The 17546-nt window shown below is 36.3% G+C and overlaps 1 protein-coding gene across 4 annotated transcripts in view; it reads left to right on the top strand.

Annotated features, from left to right (window-relative positions):
- The window catches only part of LOC134169086 (NAD(P) transhydrogenase, mitochondrial-like), a 43091-nt gene extending 25545 nt beyond the window's left edge, over positions 1–17546 (top strand). Inside the window, exons 1-4 of one of the 4 annotated variants that reach the window (XR_009966764.1) lie at positions 10743–10826; positions 11177–11301; positions 16059–16227; positions 17402–17546. Coding sequence is in view for 1 of the 4 variants with exons in the window: in XM_062629322.1 (XP_062485306.1) it covers positions 6460–6615; positions 16059–16227; positions 17402–17499 (423 nt within the window). In the remaining 3 variants the exon portion in view is untranslated. Of the gene's footprint in view, positions 1–3217; positions 3389–3872; positions 6616–10272; positions 10384–10742; positions 10827–11176; positions 11302–16058; positions 16228–17401 lie in introns of those variants that run through there. The other 3 variants (XR_009966763.1, XM_062629322.1, XR_009966765.1) reach the window with 3 other exon arrangements.

Genomic DNA, 17546 nt, shown 5'->3' with positions numbered 1-17546 from the left:
AACAAAAAAGTTTGCTGTAACAAAGATCCATATTGCTACAAAATGTTAAGACATGACAGCATTTTGGTGTATATTTTTGGGCCACCTCTTGTTCTCTGAACAAAGAACAATAAATTGAGAAGATTTTTGAACAATATCTGATATCTGACTGGGAGAGATAAATTGTAAAAGCTTAAGCAGCATGTAACTGTGAATGCAACTGAAAAGTTTGCCCGATTTTTCCAGTTCATGTAAAGTTTATATAATCATCAACTCATTACTTTAGCAAGGGAACCTGTGCTATAAATTCCTGGAATAGCTATGAGCAGTCCTGTGCACTGTCCACATTCTATGCAAGAGGGATGACACTTAAGTATAGGTATGTCAGCTGAGCCACAAAATTAAATAACTCAAATACTGCAGTTGCAAGAAGCACTTTATGCTGTGAGTCAGCACCTTTGGTATGCATTCTTTTCCTAGCATTTGTCTTCCATCAAACATTTAGTTTTCAAGCCACTGGTATAAACTGGAATGACATTTGAATGTACTGTTTCAAAATTTATTGCTTTAAGATGTCCGTTATGCTATTGTTATGAGGCTTCTATTAATTATCTTATTAATTTGGCTTGTGTATTTGTCTGAAGGTTTTGGCTCTGCTTCTGTAATTTGTAAACTGACATCTGAACTTTAGGAAGTATGATATTTCAATGCATATTTTTGGCATGGATACTTGAATACTTCCTCATCTGAGGGTGCCACTACCTCCCTATAATGTTATCTGGTTACATGTTATAGGTCCAAATCAGTGGTGCTGGCTATTTTGGCAAGGTTTTTGCTGGTTAGATAGCAGCAGGACAAGTGTCTCCCCTGAAGATGCAGTTGCTACAACTGATATTTACAGAGTAGAAGTGCATACTAGAAAGCTGGACTACTAGTGTGATAAGGCAGTTCAGCTCTCCCACATGATCCTTCTAAGAGATAACTAATAGTGCTTGATTTCTTGTGATTGTTTTTGGGTTTGCCGGATCACACTAGCTTTAGACATGTGAGCTGTCTTGTGGAAGCTGATTTAACTGCATTTGAGCATCTCTGAATGCAGGTTTCTGGATCAAAACCTCTTAAGACTTCCCCAAGGGGTCAGGATTGGACTGTTCACAGGATGGTCCCCAAAAGATGTACTAGATCTGCTTTTGCTTGGCAGGACACCAACGTCAGGGACTCCTGTTTGTTCTCACCTCCCTAAAATCCAGTGCAGCCAAGGGTAACTGAAGCTTGTAGGTGAATGTATTACCTATGTCTTAGTTTTGCCTTGGGCTTCTCATCTCTTTTTGGCAAATGCTTGATCAATTGCAATTATTTTAAATGTATATTTTAAAATATACATTAAATCACATCATGCCTCAGAAGGCCAGTCACTTTTTTTTTTTTTTTAAGGATCTTAAAACAGTCTTTTTTTCATTCTGAAGCCTTCTGATACTAATTTCAGTATACCTGTCAGAATTCATCCTGAGAAGAGCTCTATTAAAGGAAAATATTTGCATAGCTTGGCAAATAGGGTTAGCATTCTTTGTTATCGAAGTCCAAGTTAAGTCCAATATCCTGTGGAACAGAAAAAAGTGGCTCTAGTCATGTTTTGTTTAACTTAATTCTTCCTAACTTATTTCTATCTTATTTTCTACATATGGCACCTTTCATACAGATGACCACCTGCTCCTATAGCCTAAACCAGCTGTTTAACTATACTGGATTGTTGAGATAAGATTTTTCCTTTACTTCCCTGAAGTACTTAGTTTTTAGCCTCTGATGCTCTTTAAAGTTCAAGTGCTTTTGAAGATAAGGCATATTGCAGACACAGCATGTGATGGAATAAGTGAACATAGAATGCACTTCACTATCTGTTTGATCTCTCAAGATGCTGATAATTGGTGGTGGCATAGCTGGGCTGGCTGCAGGGATGGGAGTTACTCTCTGGGGATTTGATATCAGGTAGAGTAAGAAAATATGGCCTAGAATCTGGAACACTGCTTAGTGCTTTATCATATACTCTGGTCAAAGTTCTTCTCTGCTTTCACTGAAGGATATCTCTCAAAAGCCATCTGCCAGGTTTCTCTGTCACAGGAAAAAGAGTTACAACTTGCAGAACTTTTACTTTATTGCTAATTAACACAAACTTCAAATTACTGATATGTGTATTCAGGAAAAGAGAACATAATTTAAAAAACACTTAAATATTCTTTTTTCTTACTTCCCAGGCCCAGCTTAAGGCAAAAATCATCATCTTTGCACCTTCCTAGTCTCAACTTTCCTAATTTTTCCTGCACGTTACACTTAGTCCATCCCAATTCCTTTGAGTGTGGGGTTGTGTTCAGTTGTGTCTGACCCACCCCTCATGGCTGCTCCTACTCCAGCACTGGGTCATCCCTGAGTGCATGTCCTCAGATATGGAATTCCTTTTGGTATAGAATGCCTGCTTCAAAGAATGTCTCATTAGATGCTTGTCTCCTCAACACTCCATGTGTCTATGTGTGTCTTCACAACTCTTACCCTAGCAGAGAACTGCTTACATGTGTGAGGAAGGTTTGCCGTGTGATGCTCTGGCAGCTTTTGGGGTGTGTGAGGGTGTTTATATGGGTTTCAGAGTCAGCAGGAAGTGGATAGCACAGGACAGTTCATGGCTGTATTTTGCTCAGGTCACCTCTGCAGCCCCTGCTACCAAACCTTGTAATTTACGCCCACTAGAGTGCTCACCCATGATCTTATTAGGCACTCATGCATGTACTAATTGGGTGTCCTTGGGTAAATTAATTGTGTGTCTAAGGGATCAGCAATTCTCATTACTTAAGAAGGCAGTTAGCTTTTTCCCAGTGAAGTTATTAAGTGTGTTAGAAACAGCATCAATTAGCAGCAACTATCTAGCAAAACTTCAGTTTTTCTTTATTAAAATAAACAGCCAGGTAAGTATTTTCACATGTATGAAACTAATTTTAATCATCAGTTTGTTTTTGGAATTTGTTTGAAATAAAAAATATAAAGCTGATAAATAAGTTAGCACAGCCTGGTTTGCCTACTGCTTATGAAAAACTGAATATTGTGCCTTTTCTTAACAAATAGAGTTATGAGGAGAGAGTCTGTTAACTGCTATTGTCTTGCTTCTGCTAACATTGCAATGGTTGTTTTGTATACAAACAGAAAAAATTTATAATTCCAAATATCTGTCTTCTCCATTGTTTCTGTTTAGGACAGCTTAAATCTCTTGGAGCAGAACCTCTAGAAGGAGGTAACTGCTGGAAGAGGAAAGGGTGTTGGAGGCCAGGCAAAGGACATGTCATGAGAATGTATTGAAGCAAACCTGGTATTTGCCAAACAGTGTAAAGTGGTGGTATTGATATTAGTACAGCTCTTATTCCAGGTAAGATATTGCTTATAACTACTGGAGAACTTAAACATCTGTCCCTGTTAGTATAACCTGCTTATTGAAATATGCATGTATCTGGATATGCATGTATCTGGGTATGTGCTAAAAACTAGTAATGAGTAAAGGCTCCAGGATTAGGTTTAATGTCATTTTAATTCAATGGTTTAGAGTATTTCCTTCTCTTTCCTAGTAGTGTTTATTTCAGACTTAATGTGATTAATATTTTACATTTACTTCTGAAAGCACCTATGTGTATTGCATGTTTTCCCATTTACCCTCTTTAGTAAGAATTATTAAATTTGTTTGGCTTGCTTTCTTATACATGAAATTGGGGAAGAAAGCTCTAATTCTAATCACTAAGTATATGATGGACTCAGTGAAAGAATGATCAGTAATTACAGATGTGAGGCTGGAAGTGAAGTAGAAATGACTCATCCTGTAGAACTTTACATTTGTAAGGTGTGTAGATTATACAGTGTTTCCCTAACAAATTAAAAAGTAATAGCTATTATAGTAATGAAGACTGTCTTTCCTTGAAACCACTGCCAGTCTGTCATGGAATTGTTACCAGTGTGTTGTGGTGTAATAAAATCTTTCACAAGTAATGAAACCACAAACTAGAATATTATCCAGACACCATTCTGTCATTGAATGTTTTATGCGTTGTGACTTTTCTAAGAATGGTAACATTTTTTACAATGATATCCATAAATGCTCTTATAGTCATCCTTAGAGCTTTATTAAAAAGGATTTTTAGTGTCCAATTCCAGATATAGAAAAAGAGAAAAATAAATTTAGAGATTTAATTTCAATATTAGTGTTCTGTGTTGTTGTACAATATGAATGGTAGATACTACCAGGTTGCCATTAAAAGAATTAACATTTTTAGATGAAGGCTAAACTCAGGTGTGATATGGAAAAGTCACGCAGTGTGTAAAGATAAGATGATATAAAGGTGCAATTACATGTCTGCTGCCAGAGAATATGTTAGAGTATTGTCTAAAGAGTTTGAGTTTTACCAGTTATTTTGTGGTGTGTTTGGGGTTTTTGTTTGTTCTTGTTTGGGTTTTTTATTTTTTTCAGAATAGTGCAGTCCTAAGTGGTGTTACACACAAGAAGATGAGGGACCATTTTTAAAATGCATGAAGATGTAATTAATCTTAACTTTTTCTTTTGTATTTTCTCGGGGTTCACATTTCCAACTTACATTTTTAGTTACAAGGATAGTTTTCAAATGGAAGATTATTTTCATGTAATGAACTGGTTCTAGCAGTTAAAACTCAATGTCAGGCATCAAAAACTGGTATCAATCGTTTGTAGACTTGCTGGCCTATGCTGTTCTTCTAGGAGGGCCTAGCTTTGCTTCTTTACTTTTTTTTATCTCCAGTTATATGCTAAATTAATTGTCCAAATTACTCTCAATTTTGTAATGTTGGAGCTTGAATAAAGATAGTAAAGTCTGCATAATTCCCAACTGCACATTTAGCAGAGCTGAGAAGAAATTTGCTATCCTCATCTTAACAGGAAACAGGAAAATTCCAGTTATGCTTTTTTTTTTCTGTGAAGAACAAGTATTTCTGCTGATTTTCTGTAGAAACTATGAACTGAAATACTTAGATTTTATTTAGATCTTGCAAATTTAAATACTTCCTATACTGAATTGTTTCCAAGTATTCTGGTCTCATGTCACATACAATCAGCCATTTGGGTATTGGCTGCCTCTCCTCACGTGTGTTGTCTAGACTGCATGTCCCATGTTGCCCTATGCTTGGTATAGCAGTGGGCTTTTAGGCACACAGAAGACTTGCACATATGCCATGGGGCTCAAAGGTATGTTCAATCTATTGATTTTAAATACCCAGCTTGCATAGTGAAAAACTTATCTAAATTGTGAGAGTCCTGTAGTGCAAAAACACTTCAAATACTCATGTGTGGGAGAAATCCTCTATGCAACTGCTATTCTCTACCTTACTCTCTTCAGTAATAACTATAATGCTGCATTTCCCCTGCTCTTTCTAGTAGTGTCATTTGGTTTTCTTTGTAAAGATCATTATTTGAAACAATAAAAAATGCTATCATTTGTTTGTGGGAATTTACCTAAGGAGAAGTCTCTCATCAGGATCAATTTGGGAAGCGGGCTATAAAGGATTATCAGAATTCACTGCTATTCCTTGCACCCCTCACTGTCTTCCAGATAGTAGATATAAGCATTGTTTTTTTTCTGGAAAGCTAGCTGAAATGAACAGTCCTTCTTAAAGTAATTTCATTTACCTTCTATTGACTTCTGTGGCTCCCATACTTGACTATCATGACATGACTTACTCCAGGATGTGTATTGAAGTCGATGTGTGGCTGCATATGGGATGAACTGGCAACTGCAATGTCCAGATGGCTATCCTGCAATGATGCAATGAAAGAAAGAAAGAAACAATAACTTAGAGTACAGTGTTCAAGATCAGAATTCAGTGCAACTAGTTTTCAGAGCATGGCATTAGAATTTTCTTGTGGGTTTTTTTGATGTTCTGCCTTCATAATAATATGAAGGGATGTTAAAGAAACATGATCTTTATCCAGATGTATTTGCAAAGAATTTAAGTTTTGAAGGTATCTGTATCTTCTTCCTTGGGATTGACTGGAGTGCAATTGATCTGTGAAACACATTGTGCAATGTGATTCTTATCAGACAATCATGAGGTGTTTTCGAATTTGAAGAAGTAGTGGATTTCTTATTCTCAAAAATAAGCACCATATGGTTTGTAACCAGTTCCCTGACTGGCCTCTCAGCTCATTTAGTCTCTGGCTTCCTGACAAAACTGCTGACTCTCTTTGGTCATGCATCAGAGAAAGCTATTAGTTTTAAACAGAATCCTTAACTTGTAAAAGAAAGCTTTAGTAACTCATGTCTGCAGTAATATGCAAATTTGATTTACTAGCATGTATAAAACAGGCTTCAGATCTGTGGAGAACATGTGAAAAGTTTCCAATACGTGAAAGCTTTGACAACTATTTCTTTTCTTTCTCATCAGGGTGTGGTGAACACTGGTTACAAGGACTTGCCAAACAGAATGGCTACTCAAGCCAGTAGCCTTTATTCCAGTAACATCTTGAAATTATTAAAGCTGTTTCTCCCAAGAAAGAAAGAATATTTTCACTTTGAACAACAGGATGATTTAGATTATGGGGCTATTGATCATGTCATTAAAGGAATTTTGGTAATGAAGGTGAGTTTCAACACCACTTAATTTTTTTATAAAAACATATAAATTGTGTTGTATGAAAGCTATGATTGTTAGTTTAGTCATTCCAAGGAAACATTATCATTCAATGTCTACATGATAATGTGTGGGAGTTTCTTGCATCTTTCAAGCACAAAAATATGGGGCAAAAAGACATTTATAGAATGTTTGATCTGTAAAATTACTGTTGTACTGTAAACTTGTGTTTTTAAAGAATGTGTTACTAAGAATCAGCCTATCTCCTGGGCTACTGAATTGTGTCACAAGTAATATGACTTCAAGTGCAAGATAGTTTATGGACTCAAATCCATATGCTTTGAACTAAAGTGCTGACAAGTAGGAATAGGTGAGCTCAAAAGGACTTCAAGAAGTGGAAGTCCTTCCAACCCCAAACGGTTTGACAACACTCAGTATGTCTTTGTGCCAAGGTCAGGAGAGGTAGAGTGGAACAAGCAGGAATTTATCCTCAAAATATGAAACGTACTTGAACCCTGATACGACATCATTGGGCTATATCTTGCATAGTCTCTGTCGTAATAGCAGTAGCTCTCCTATCTTTCTACATCCTTTGGCTCTTTATTCTGGGAAGAGAAAAGGAACTAGGTATGCAGTTAAATCAGGAGATTTGTGAGAACTGATATTACCTGTATGTTGGCTGCAATTTTCTTTATGCAAGACTGTTGTTTGGTTTTTTTTTTTTTTCAATTAAGTTTATTTTGGATGTAGTAAAGAGGAAGGCTTAATTTCTGCAGTCACGGTGAGTTGGGAGATTGACAGGAATCCATATTTGCCTCCAGGTAGCATTAAACCAAAGTACAGCCATGCTAAACATTTAAATATTGGCAGACAGGAATTACTGTTTCCTAAGAAAGTGTTTGTAAAGAAGCATATTCGTGTTCAGCTTTTAAGGAATGTAATCTAGGATTTAGGTAGGTTTTCTTGTTTAACATTTGTTTTCTGGGCTTTGTGTGTTTTTGTGTGGTTTTGACTTTGAGGGGAGAGTATTTTTGTTTTTGTTTTTTTTTTTCCCCTCTCCAGTATTAGGTGTATTACATATGAAATATATCAGGCCAAATCTGGTGCAGTAAGAACACAAAGATGGTTTTTCCAGCTGACTGAATTCAGTGGTTAGTGCTATTTTACAGACAAAGGGTTTTCGTAACCAGTATAAGGTCAAGACCAAATCCCATTCTGTCTGCTCATGTGAGTAATTCCACTAGTTTCAGAAGGACAAACAAGTAACCATGACAGAACTTTTTCTGAAGGGTACCTCCATAACATAATGAAAGGTAAGATACAATAGGAATTCATCCTAATTGTTTTGTTCTGCAATAGGAGGTGTAAAGTGTTATTTCAATAACCTTTCCCAAGTACAGTATCCCTTTCTATTAAAAAAAAGCACAAAAATAGGAAGAGGCATACTCTTACAATCTAGGAAAATTGTTGACACAACTGGAATTTATATAAAAGGTACAAGGGAATTAACTTATACATATTTCTTCTTGCCAGTTTGGCATTTAAATGATGAGCAATGCTAGGAATAATTATGTAGAAATAAAATGAGATCCTGAAAGGTAGTGCGGATTAACACTGAAAAGCAGCAGACGGTGGTAAATCAGGGTTTCTAACATCATGTTGCTTTCCAAGTGAAGAAAAGGCTAAAATTTAAACTTTTTGGGATCTTTGGTGAATCACTGTATACCTTTTGTTACCAAGAAACTTCTTCTGATATTAATTTTGTAAGAAATAAAGAGCCAACATATAGGTTAGGGACCCAATCCAGGGCCAATTAAAATTAACATAGACTGTTCTCAAAAGCTTTTGGATTAGGGCCTGTATATACTGCAGAACTCCAGATGTCATTATCTGTGTTGAAATATATGTAGGAAATGGAAAATGAATCATATAGCAAGGTTTTGATTATGTTGAATCAGATTTTTCTCATAAACAAGATTGTTACAGTCTTTGTGTTAAATGTCTTTAAAAATAATGATAGAATGAAAAAAAGAGTAATGCAAATGGTACAGTGAAGGATACATGCAGCACACCTTTTCAAGGGTTCATTACCTTCAAAGCTCCTGTTGAAGGTAAATGAGTAACAATAGAAATATCTGTGAACTCAAGGAAAGCAATTTTTGGTGGCACAGAAAGTTTTCTTCCTTCTTAGAGGAAGACAAAAAAAAAGAGAAGTCTGTTTCACTTAACAAACCATTCCGTAACCAAGCTTTGTACAGCATCTGAAAGACCTTTCTTACTGCCTCCTCCCAGGGTCATGGACTTAAAATGTTTTGTCCAAAGTACCATCCTTGTTTGAAGATCTGTTCTCTTTGATTAATATTGGGCAATTTGCGTGCAAGTTTTAATTTTTTTATTAAAATCCTCCTAAAATGATAATCCAATTGAAAATTAAATTAACGCGATCTCCAAGATTGAGATTGTGATACGTTTCTACCCTGAGCTTTGTCTTCATCTCAGATATTTGTACAATGATTTGCTCAGTAAATATACTTGGGTATATTTAACAAAACATTGTGCAAGTGATGACAAAATATGTCTCTAAAATATTATATTATCTTGGATTAATTAAATGATCTAGTCTTTTCCTAAAGAGGGAAAAACATTTCCTTAAGCCGCTAACACATATGGTCAAAGAAACTAGTACTGGGAGCAATAATATTTTCTCCCAAGGAAGTATTGTTGAACTCTTTGTGTGGTCTTGCATCTTTTAACAATGTTCAGATGCTACACTGTGGTCTGTATTCCTACTAAAGCAGTAAAGGTTGTGAGAAGTCACTGGGGAATTTGACATATTTATTTATTTTTTTTAATAAACTATTTCTCCATATTTGCCCAAGTGGAATATTTTTTAAAGAAATCTAGTTTGGCAGTCCCGTATGCATCTGCTGGATCCTGGGGTCCCCAATTCATCCTCAGTTTGACAAAGATTCCATTATTCCAAAGTTAGTTTTCTGGCAAAAACAATGTCTACAAGTTATGCATGTTTAAAGTCACGTGCAGGAAATGCCTTCTGCTGTCATGGGTGTCAGTGACATTTCAGTGGAAGTAGGGTTTGGGTTCAGTGCCTTGTTTTATGATTAATAAAGAAAAGTGCTGGTTTATTCTTCTGAGTGCATACTCTTTTTTCTTTATAGGTTTGGCATGTATTTTAGGACTGACTCTTGTTTATCCTAATCCTTCTTTTATTCAAATAGTGACGAGATTTGTTCTTGCTTGGAATGGTGGTTATCACAATACCCAGGAAGTCACACCTGGCCTCCATTTGCCTCTGATGCCAGAAATTGCATTTATTATTGCTGAGTGTATTGTCTGCTGCTTTTTTACGTTGTGTACTTCATTATGAGAGATTTTATTTCAATTTCATTAGGAGGGACTTACAAGAAATCAAAACAAGATTAATGACTTACCCAAAGTGAATTACAAATGAAATTACAATTTAAGTTCCTGCCTCTAAACTTTTACTCCAGGCACTAAATAATATTGTTTTCATATTACTTAGATCCATGGTGTGTGTTCCTGCACAGAAATTTTACTGGCAGCCAAAGTTGCCAAATAATGATAACTGCTTGTAAATACAGGAATACTGACATATAAGCATCAACTTTATACCCATTGTCTCAACAGTAAATATACATATTTCTGTGAGTGACAAGATGACTAAAGAAGAAAAATGTTTAAGAGAATTAATGGGAATAGTGAGAAGACATGATGAGAACTTTGATGTCATCTCAGGTATATCTGTCTATATTCTTTGCTTTTTCATCTGCACGGGATCTGCATAATACCCTTTTTGTCTGACAGATGGGATGTTTCTAAAAAAAGGAGAATGCTTCTTCAGGTTATGAAACTACTAGGTTAAGTTTCCCAAAGATACACAAGTATCTTTGTTTGGTACACAAGTACCTAGGTTACTTTGTCTAATTGAGATACCACATGCCTTTGCCGTGATATAGAAGTGCAAAACTGCATGTGGGAATAATAATAGACTTATTTTCCCGATAGCATACTTATCTCTGAAGTTCAGTATGTCTAATGCTAGGTTTCTGTTAATAATCAGGTATCAAAATCAGTAACCTGATTTATTTTTTTTAAAAAGGACAGCCCCTGAAGTCTCTTCTTGCTGACCATGAAGGTGAAAAATAATTACGGACTTCTGGATCGTAAGACTGACTATTCAGGTGTGGAAAACCTGTAACTAAAAATATTTGCAGAGATGTGCATAGAAGAGAGGGATAGATTAAGGTAAATTGATTCAAGAGACTCACTGGAAATAGCCGCAGTCAAGATGCACTTTCATATTTTAGTCTGACCACTCTTACACTGAGACTACCCATCCACAGGTAGGGTTTCCAGCTGGAAACTTCTCTTAGAATCATAGAATGGTTTGGGTTGGAAGGAACCTTCAAAGGCTGTCTAATCCAACCCCTCTGCAATGAGTAAGGGCATCTTCCACTAGGTCAGGTTGCTCAGAGCTCTGTCTGAATAAAAATTTTAACAATTTTGATTGTTTTTTTTTTTAATCTTTCAGGTGAAATTTAATTTCTGAACAGGTGATTTCTTAATTATTCAGAATGCTGGATGTTTTCCAATAACTTACTCCAGAATATGATTATCTCTGCCTTCTTCCTAAAGCAGCATTTAAAGGAGGATATGGTACCCTTCTATGCCATTTAACATAACATTGAACAGGTTATTCAATGTTCAGCATTCTTCTGTTAAGTAATTCAAAACTAGGAGAGTGGTCTGTGCTAGCAAACCTAGCCATAGGAGCAAGCAAAGAACCTAATCCTGCCTGAAATATTAATGCTACGAGCAGTGAGGAACAAGGGATATGTGCAGAATTAGGCCCTGCAGGAAAACCATTCACTTATATGGGCAAATATTTGCCACCCTTCTTCATTAGATCATGGAATTTGTTATCCCTAGGGCCAGGGAGACAATTTTATAGCCTTTTTGTTTTCTACTGTCCTTATTTGAGCATATTCCTTTGACTGTACTGTTTCATTCAAGAGAAAACAGCCTTTCATTGCCAGTTCCATAATGTTCAGTTAGTTACAAAGCAGCATTCATCAAAGGATTTAATTCATTTGCAGAAGTACCAATCTGTATTTAGTTTAGTTTATAAGTGCATGAGGAGAGAGACAATATTTACTTTTATCTGCTCTTTTTTTAATCTACATCCTGATGCATGTGGTGTTCAAAACTTATTAAAACTGAGCAATTTCTTCCTAGGGGTAGATTCTAATTGGCAATTATCTTTAGTATAGACAGAGAAAGGTGGTATTTTGCACTAAAAGAAGACCGATAAAGGAGGTATATTTCAGCACTAAATCTGGAAGAAATGAGGTGTTGGACTTCATTAATTCTTCAAAGTTTTTCAAACAGTACCATTGCTGGAGGGAAATCTGATGTATGTCCTGGAACTTACTAGAAGGTTACATGGCAGTCAATATAGAAAGTAATAAAGGCTATTTTCCAAATGGTTATTTCACAGTTAGTTTTATGTTAGAACCCCATTCTTTGAAATGATATTGTACTGCCATGCCAGAATAGCTCATGTATATTAAAAGAATAAAGTAAAGCATTTTGCTTTGTGCTATAATGCATGGAGGGAATAGATGAATAAAATCTTAAAAAGTAATAAATATTCAAGACTGACAGAGATCAGACTGAACTAGAAGCTGTAACAGGTATTTTCAGTTTATATTCTGCAAACAAATAAAGGAGCCTTCCATTCTTACACTTAGATTTTGACCTGATTAATTGTGAGGACCAGGCTAATAATTAAACACTGGATCAAAATTATATGCTGCATTGTTGCTTCTTAGAGACAAGGTGTGAAATCCCTGAAGCTAACTTTTTTTTTCCTAGATGTCTTACGTATGAATACTTGAGATGTGTTCTGGGAAGTTGGTTTTGTTACTTCTTGCTGCTTGTTATGTTGCATCTTTTCCATAAGCAATAGTACAAGCCACATCAACACAATCATACAGCTAGTCTGTTTAACCTCAGGTGTTCTCAGGATACAGTATATATAAAAACTTGCTTCATCTCAGCATTGTTAATGTCCTTATATGACAGTTTCCCTTCTGTCAGATTTACGTTTTTGGATTTAGACTTCTGAAAAGCCCATAAATATTTCTTGAGGATACCAGCCAACACATGGTCTTTGGCCTTTACAATGTTCCAAGAATGTTCAATGGCTATATTTGTCTGATAGTTATGATTTGAGCATCATGGGTTTTTCTGATCATACTTTATACTCATTCAGTGATGCAGGTTAACAGACAATTTATTATTTAAAATTGTCACCATGTGCTCTTTAAATACCAAAGGAAGTCTGCATGATTGCTAAATGAAGTCATGTAGGAATTTCAGAACATTTTTAATATCAAAATATCTAAAATCAAAATAAGAGAGAATGTGTACTTCATATTTAATTTGATAAAATATACTGCTTTTGCCCATGAGGATTATAGTGTCTAAAACAGTTTTAAATTTGTCCAGTACTGGACAAACCTAGGAAAGGTGTAATATCTTTCATCTTGAACTAATGTGATAAGTATTTTTCTCTTGATACAGAGGATTAAGAAATAAGCCTGAAAAATAATAAAGAATGAGGCAGTAGTTGAGGCATTGTAGACTAATATTAGAAAACAATATGACAGTGTTGATGGTAATTGAAAACATGTACTCCAATATATGTCAATGGATCCTGCAACTGAGCTGCTGGGATGCTAATTAGTTTCATGGTCGCTTGGTGGATTGATGTCAAAGAAATACAGAAACCAGAAAATGTGGAAGGAGGAATGTGCAGGAGCCTTACAATCAGAAATGGGTACTTGCATTAATAAACTGAGAAGAAACCTTTCTCATCTTTGAAATAAACTATTGGTTCTTCTTCCTCCTCCAGATTTTAAAACCCTTCCAATGCCTTTGTATTCTTTTACAAAGAGTAAAGCTTTGTACAGCAATGATACATGTTCTTTTTTTTTTTTCCTTTGGTTTTGTTTTCAGATGATGTGTTTTGGTTCAGTTGTGTGCTGTGCTATTTTTGTTTTGAATCTATGAACTGCCACAGTTAATCTGAATTAGAGTTTTATCAATTTGAAGGAAAATAAATATTTTTAAAATTGCATGTAGTTTTAATGCTGCATCTCTGAGGATTTTGTATCTGATGCTATGGAGACCAGCAGACATTCTCAAAGGTTGAGGCTGTAACTTGGTAAGAGAGAAGAGGGGAAGGTACTACTTCTTTGCCAGTTTGTCACTTAGATTGTAGCAGGCTTCTATTGTGTTCAGAGCCATTTTGCCTGCCTTGGTTCTCTGTAGGCAAAATGTATTTGGAAACTGGCGGGTGCATCTGCACAACTTTCTCCCCTATGTAAGAAACAGTGGCTTCAAAAGAGCTGTTCTGGCTCTGTTTCTTACAAGCTGTCATCTCAAAATGTTCTAGCAATGTATTTTTGGAAAAGACTTAAATTAGGTTAAAATTTCCTATAACTATTATATTTCTATTTAATTGTACTAAAAGGAAAACAGCATTAAAAAGTAAACAGCCTTTTCTTGCTCAATGGTCTGTTTATGCTTTGAGTATGAAACACAATGTAATATTTTGTTTTGGATCTAAATCATTTAATTTTGCAGGTCTTACCATTGCAAAATGAATTGAAATCTCTGACCTTCCTCAGCTTGTATCTGCATTTCACAGTCTAGTTGGTTTGGCAGCAACAGCTCTTATGTGTATTGCCAAGTATGCGATGGAATATCCACACCTTCATGTTTACCCTTCTGCCAAGGTTCTCAAAACTGTGGCATATCTGGCCACTGTATGGAGATGTAGCATTCAGTGCTGTTTTAGTGGCTTCTGGAAAACTGCTGGGTACTCTTTAGTCTGTCACATGAAATTAGGATGAATCAGAGGCCTTGTTTTGCTTTCCTCAAAATACAGTTGAATCCTAGGAGGAGGTAAGGGCTAATTCTCTTAGCTCCTTTGCAAGGGTAGGGAAGTAGCCTTATACAACTTAGCTTAACAAATTTGGTAGAACTGGAACACAAGGAGGACAAAGTTGGTGACTTTGACTTCTGTGTTGATTAGGAGAGAAGCTGATGTTGGTCTCAAGGATTTAGTTTGCTTTATTGTCTAGAGGGTGTTTGTTTAACTAAGAGTCTGACTTAGATTCCGTACAGCATTACTCCTAAGATTCCTATGTGAACAACTAATGGCTAGAGGAATTATAGTAAGATCTTTTAGGTCCCTCTGTATCAATTATTTTCTACTGTGATGACATGCAGCTATTGAAGCTTTATGTTATGAATAATTTGTCCTATTTTCTACTACAAAGCAATCGTATATCAAACTGTTTTTGTTTCCTATAATTAATAGGCTGCAGTAGGAGTCACTCAGAACGATAGGAACTGATACACTTCCACTTCTGACAATTCCTTCCAAAAAAATTACTAAGTTCTTGTCTTGTATCTGCAATAAGTGGATCTTTCATCTTCCAGCTAAACTAATTTCCAAGGAGCCCAGTATCTTTGATATTTTTATTCTGTGTCTGTAGTCTATCTTAAATTCCAGCACTTTAGCATTGAAGTATTTTAGTACTGAAGTCAATACAGCATTAGAGTAGCCATGCTCACTTCCAGCTGAACATGGCACCATTTCTACTTAGGCACCATTAGTTGAATGCTGGCTTGATCACAGCATCCGTGGCTAGTATGATGGTTGCTACATTGGATCCGTGCTGCACCCCTGCATTAGTGTGTGATCTTGGTGTTAGAGGACTCCCCTTGATAATGGCAATAGTATCAAGAGAGCAATTTTTGGACCTCTTCATTGCAAATAAATGTAAGGTTTTTGCACGCACATCCAGTGCTTGCTGAATGCTAGCCACAATGTAGCCTTGCACATTAGCTGAAAAATTTGGCATAAATTATGAGGAATCAACAAAGTACTCTGCAGAATGTTTATCTAGCCCTATAGAAATGCCATAACAAGTCTGCAAGACCCTTTAGGATCCCACAAACCACACTGCAGGGATCCAAAACTTTTTAGCCAGCAGCAGTGCTGTAAAATAAGCTGTGGATGTTTATCTAGTCAGATGTATATGTAATCCTAGCCATTGCTGTAACTGTGGACTAGTTTTGGAAAGAATAAGGTCTTGTCCTGCAAAATAACAAATGATTTCAGCTCCTATTAAGGCTGTATAATCTTTCATCAAAAGTTCAAAAGGCATATCTGCTTACATGACCAAACCCAATAATGATCAAAGGTGACAATCTTCTGCTAACTGGGTGCTTGAATGAACTTTTATTAGCTTTTGTTTCACTTATTTAATTCTTCAGGAATTATAATTTCTTGAAATGTTAATTTATCTTTTTCCCCTTTTGTGTTTAGTAAATTCCAGGGCCTGACACTGACAGCTGTAGGTGGAGCAAATATGCCTGTTACTAAAATACCAGTTACTCTGGCTGAACCTTGGGTGCAGAAGAACTTCTTGACAACAGTCTTGACAACTGTGGGTTTCTTGACTGGTTCCTCTGGATGGAGCTATTCTGTCATGTGCTGTGTGTGTGGTAAGGACATACCACTAGTTTGTCCCCTTTTCTGTGTGAAATAAAACCAGGGCGTCTACTTTGGAAACTTTCAAAAATAAATAAGATGTTGCAGGAGATTGGATGACTGGACTGGCTCCCTGACAATTTTGCTCATAATGGTAGTAAATAATGAAAAGTTACAACAACTGGATAGATGTCTGGTGGGTTTTCTAGAATTAGGGTTTGGCAATGAACTCCTTAAATGCCAAGAACAGCAAAGAAACGAGAGCATGTCTGGGTTGCATGATGTGGAGCTGTATAGAGATATCCAGCCAACTCAAGGACTGCAAGCAGTATGTGTGTGCTCGAAGAGCTCAAGCAGTTCCACGTGGCACATCACTGAACAGTGTAAGTGTGCTAACAAGTACAGTTGTGGCTGGTCACAGGCATGGTGGACTGGGTATTGACTGGCACTTGTACATCAGCATGAGGATTAAATTGGCCTTGGGAGGGTTGATTCCTTCATATCAGTGTGGTGGTCTTACACCCTAAGAGAACTTGCATAGGTTTGCCCAAGTTCTAGCTGTTCTGTGTATCAACAGTTCCTAGTACCCTGAATCTGTCAGTTGAACTTTAAAAACAACTAGGAAAAGCAATAGCAGCAATGTGATTTACTCATAAAACCAACAATGTAAGGTAATATATTATAAAATGCTGCATGGCTTTCACTGAAGGATCTCACCCAGCAACTGACTTTGAGGAAATGGGAAATGTTAAATGTGCTGTTTCATAACAAGCAAGACAGGAGATGTTATTTAAACAAAGAACATCTTTGTTTTGCTAGGGAAACATGTTAAGGTAGTTTAGGGAGGAGAAGAAAAATAGTTTTAAAAGGGCTGGAAAACAGTATTTTCTCAAAGGTGTATCTGAAAACGTTTGAAATATGTGATTTTTATGCCAAGTGGGATGCTGAAGCTTTTTTTTCTTTAAAAAAAAAGGAAAAGGCCATGCAGTACTGAACTGTTGAACCATTGCTGTATCAGCTTCACAGCTTGTTAAAGTAAACTTTAATGAGCTGAAGAATATGCAGTCTGCCTTCTCAAACAAACTACATGGGAACTAACAGCAAATGAACTATTTATTTTGGTATTCTTTTCATGGACTTGGAACTGCTGTTATGACCAATATGCTCATTTAATATGTTCACCTTTAGGCCATGATCAGATCTTTGCCAAATGTCGTGTTTTGGGGGGATATGTCACAGCATCTACAGCAGGAAGGAAACGTGGGGAATTTTGGAACTTGCATTGAAACTGGGTTAGACCAAGCTATTGAAATGATAAAGGAGACCAATTCTA

The sequence above is a fragment of the Pezoporus occidentalis genome, unplaced genomic scaffold, assembly GCF_034315485.1.
Source record: "Pezoporus occidentalis ecotype Australia unplaced genomic scaffold, CSIRO_AGI_Poc_V1 ctg11, whole genome shotgun sequence".
Classification (NCBI taxonomy): domain Eukaryota; kingdom Metazoa; phylum Chordata; class Aves; order Psittaciformes; family Psittacidae; genus Pezoporus; species Pezoporus occidentalis.
Note: the sequence above shows the minus strand (reverse complement) of the source record. Positions and strands in the feature narration are given on the sequence as shown.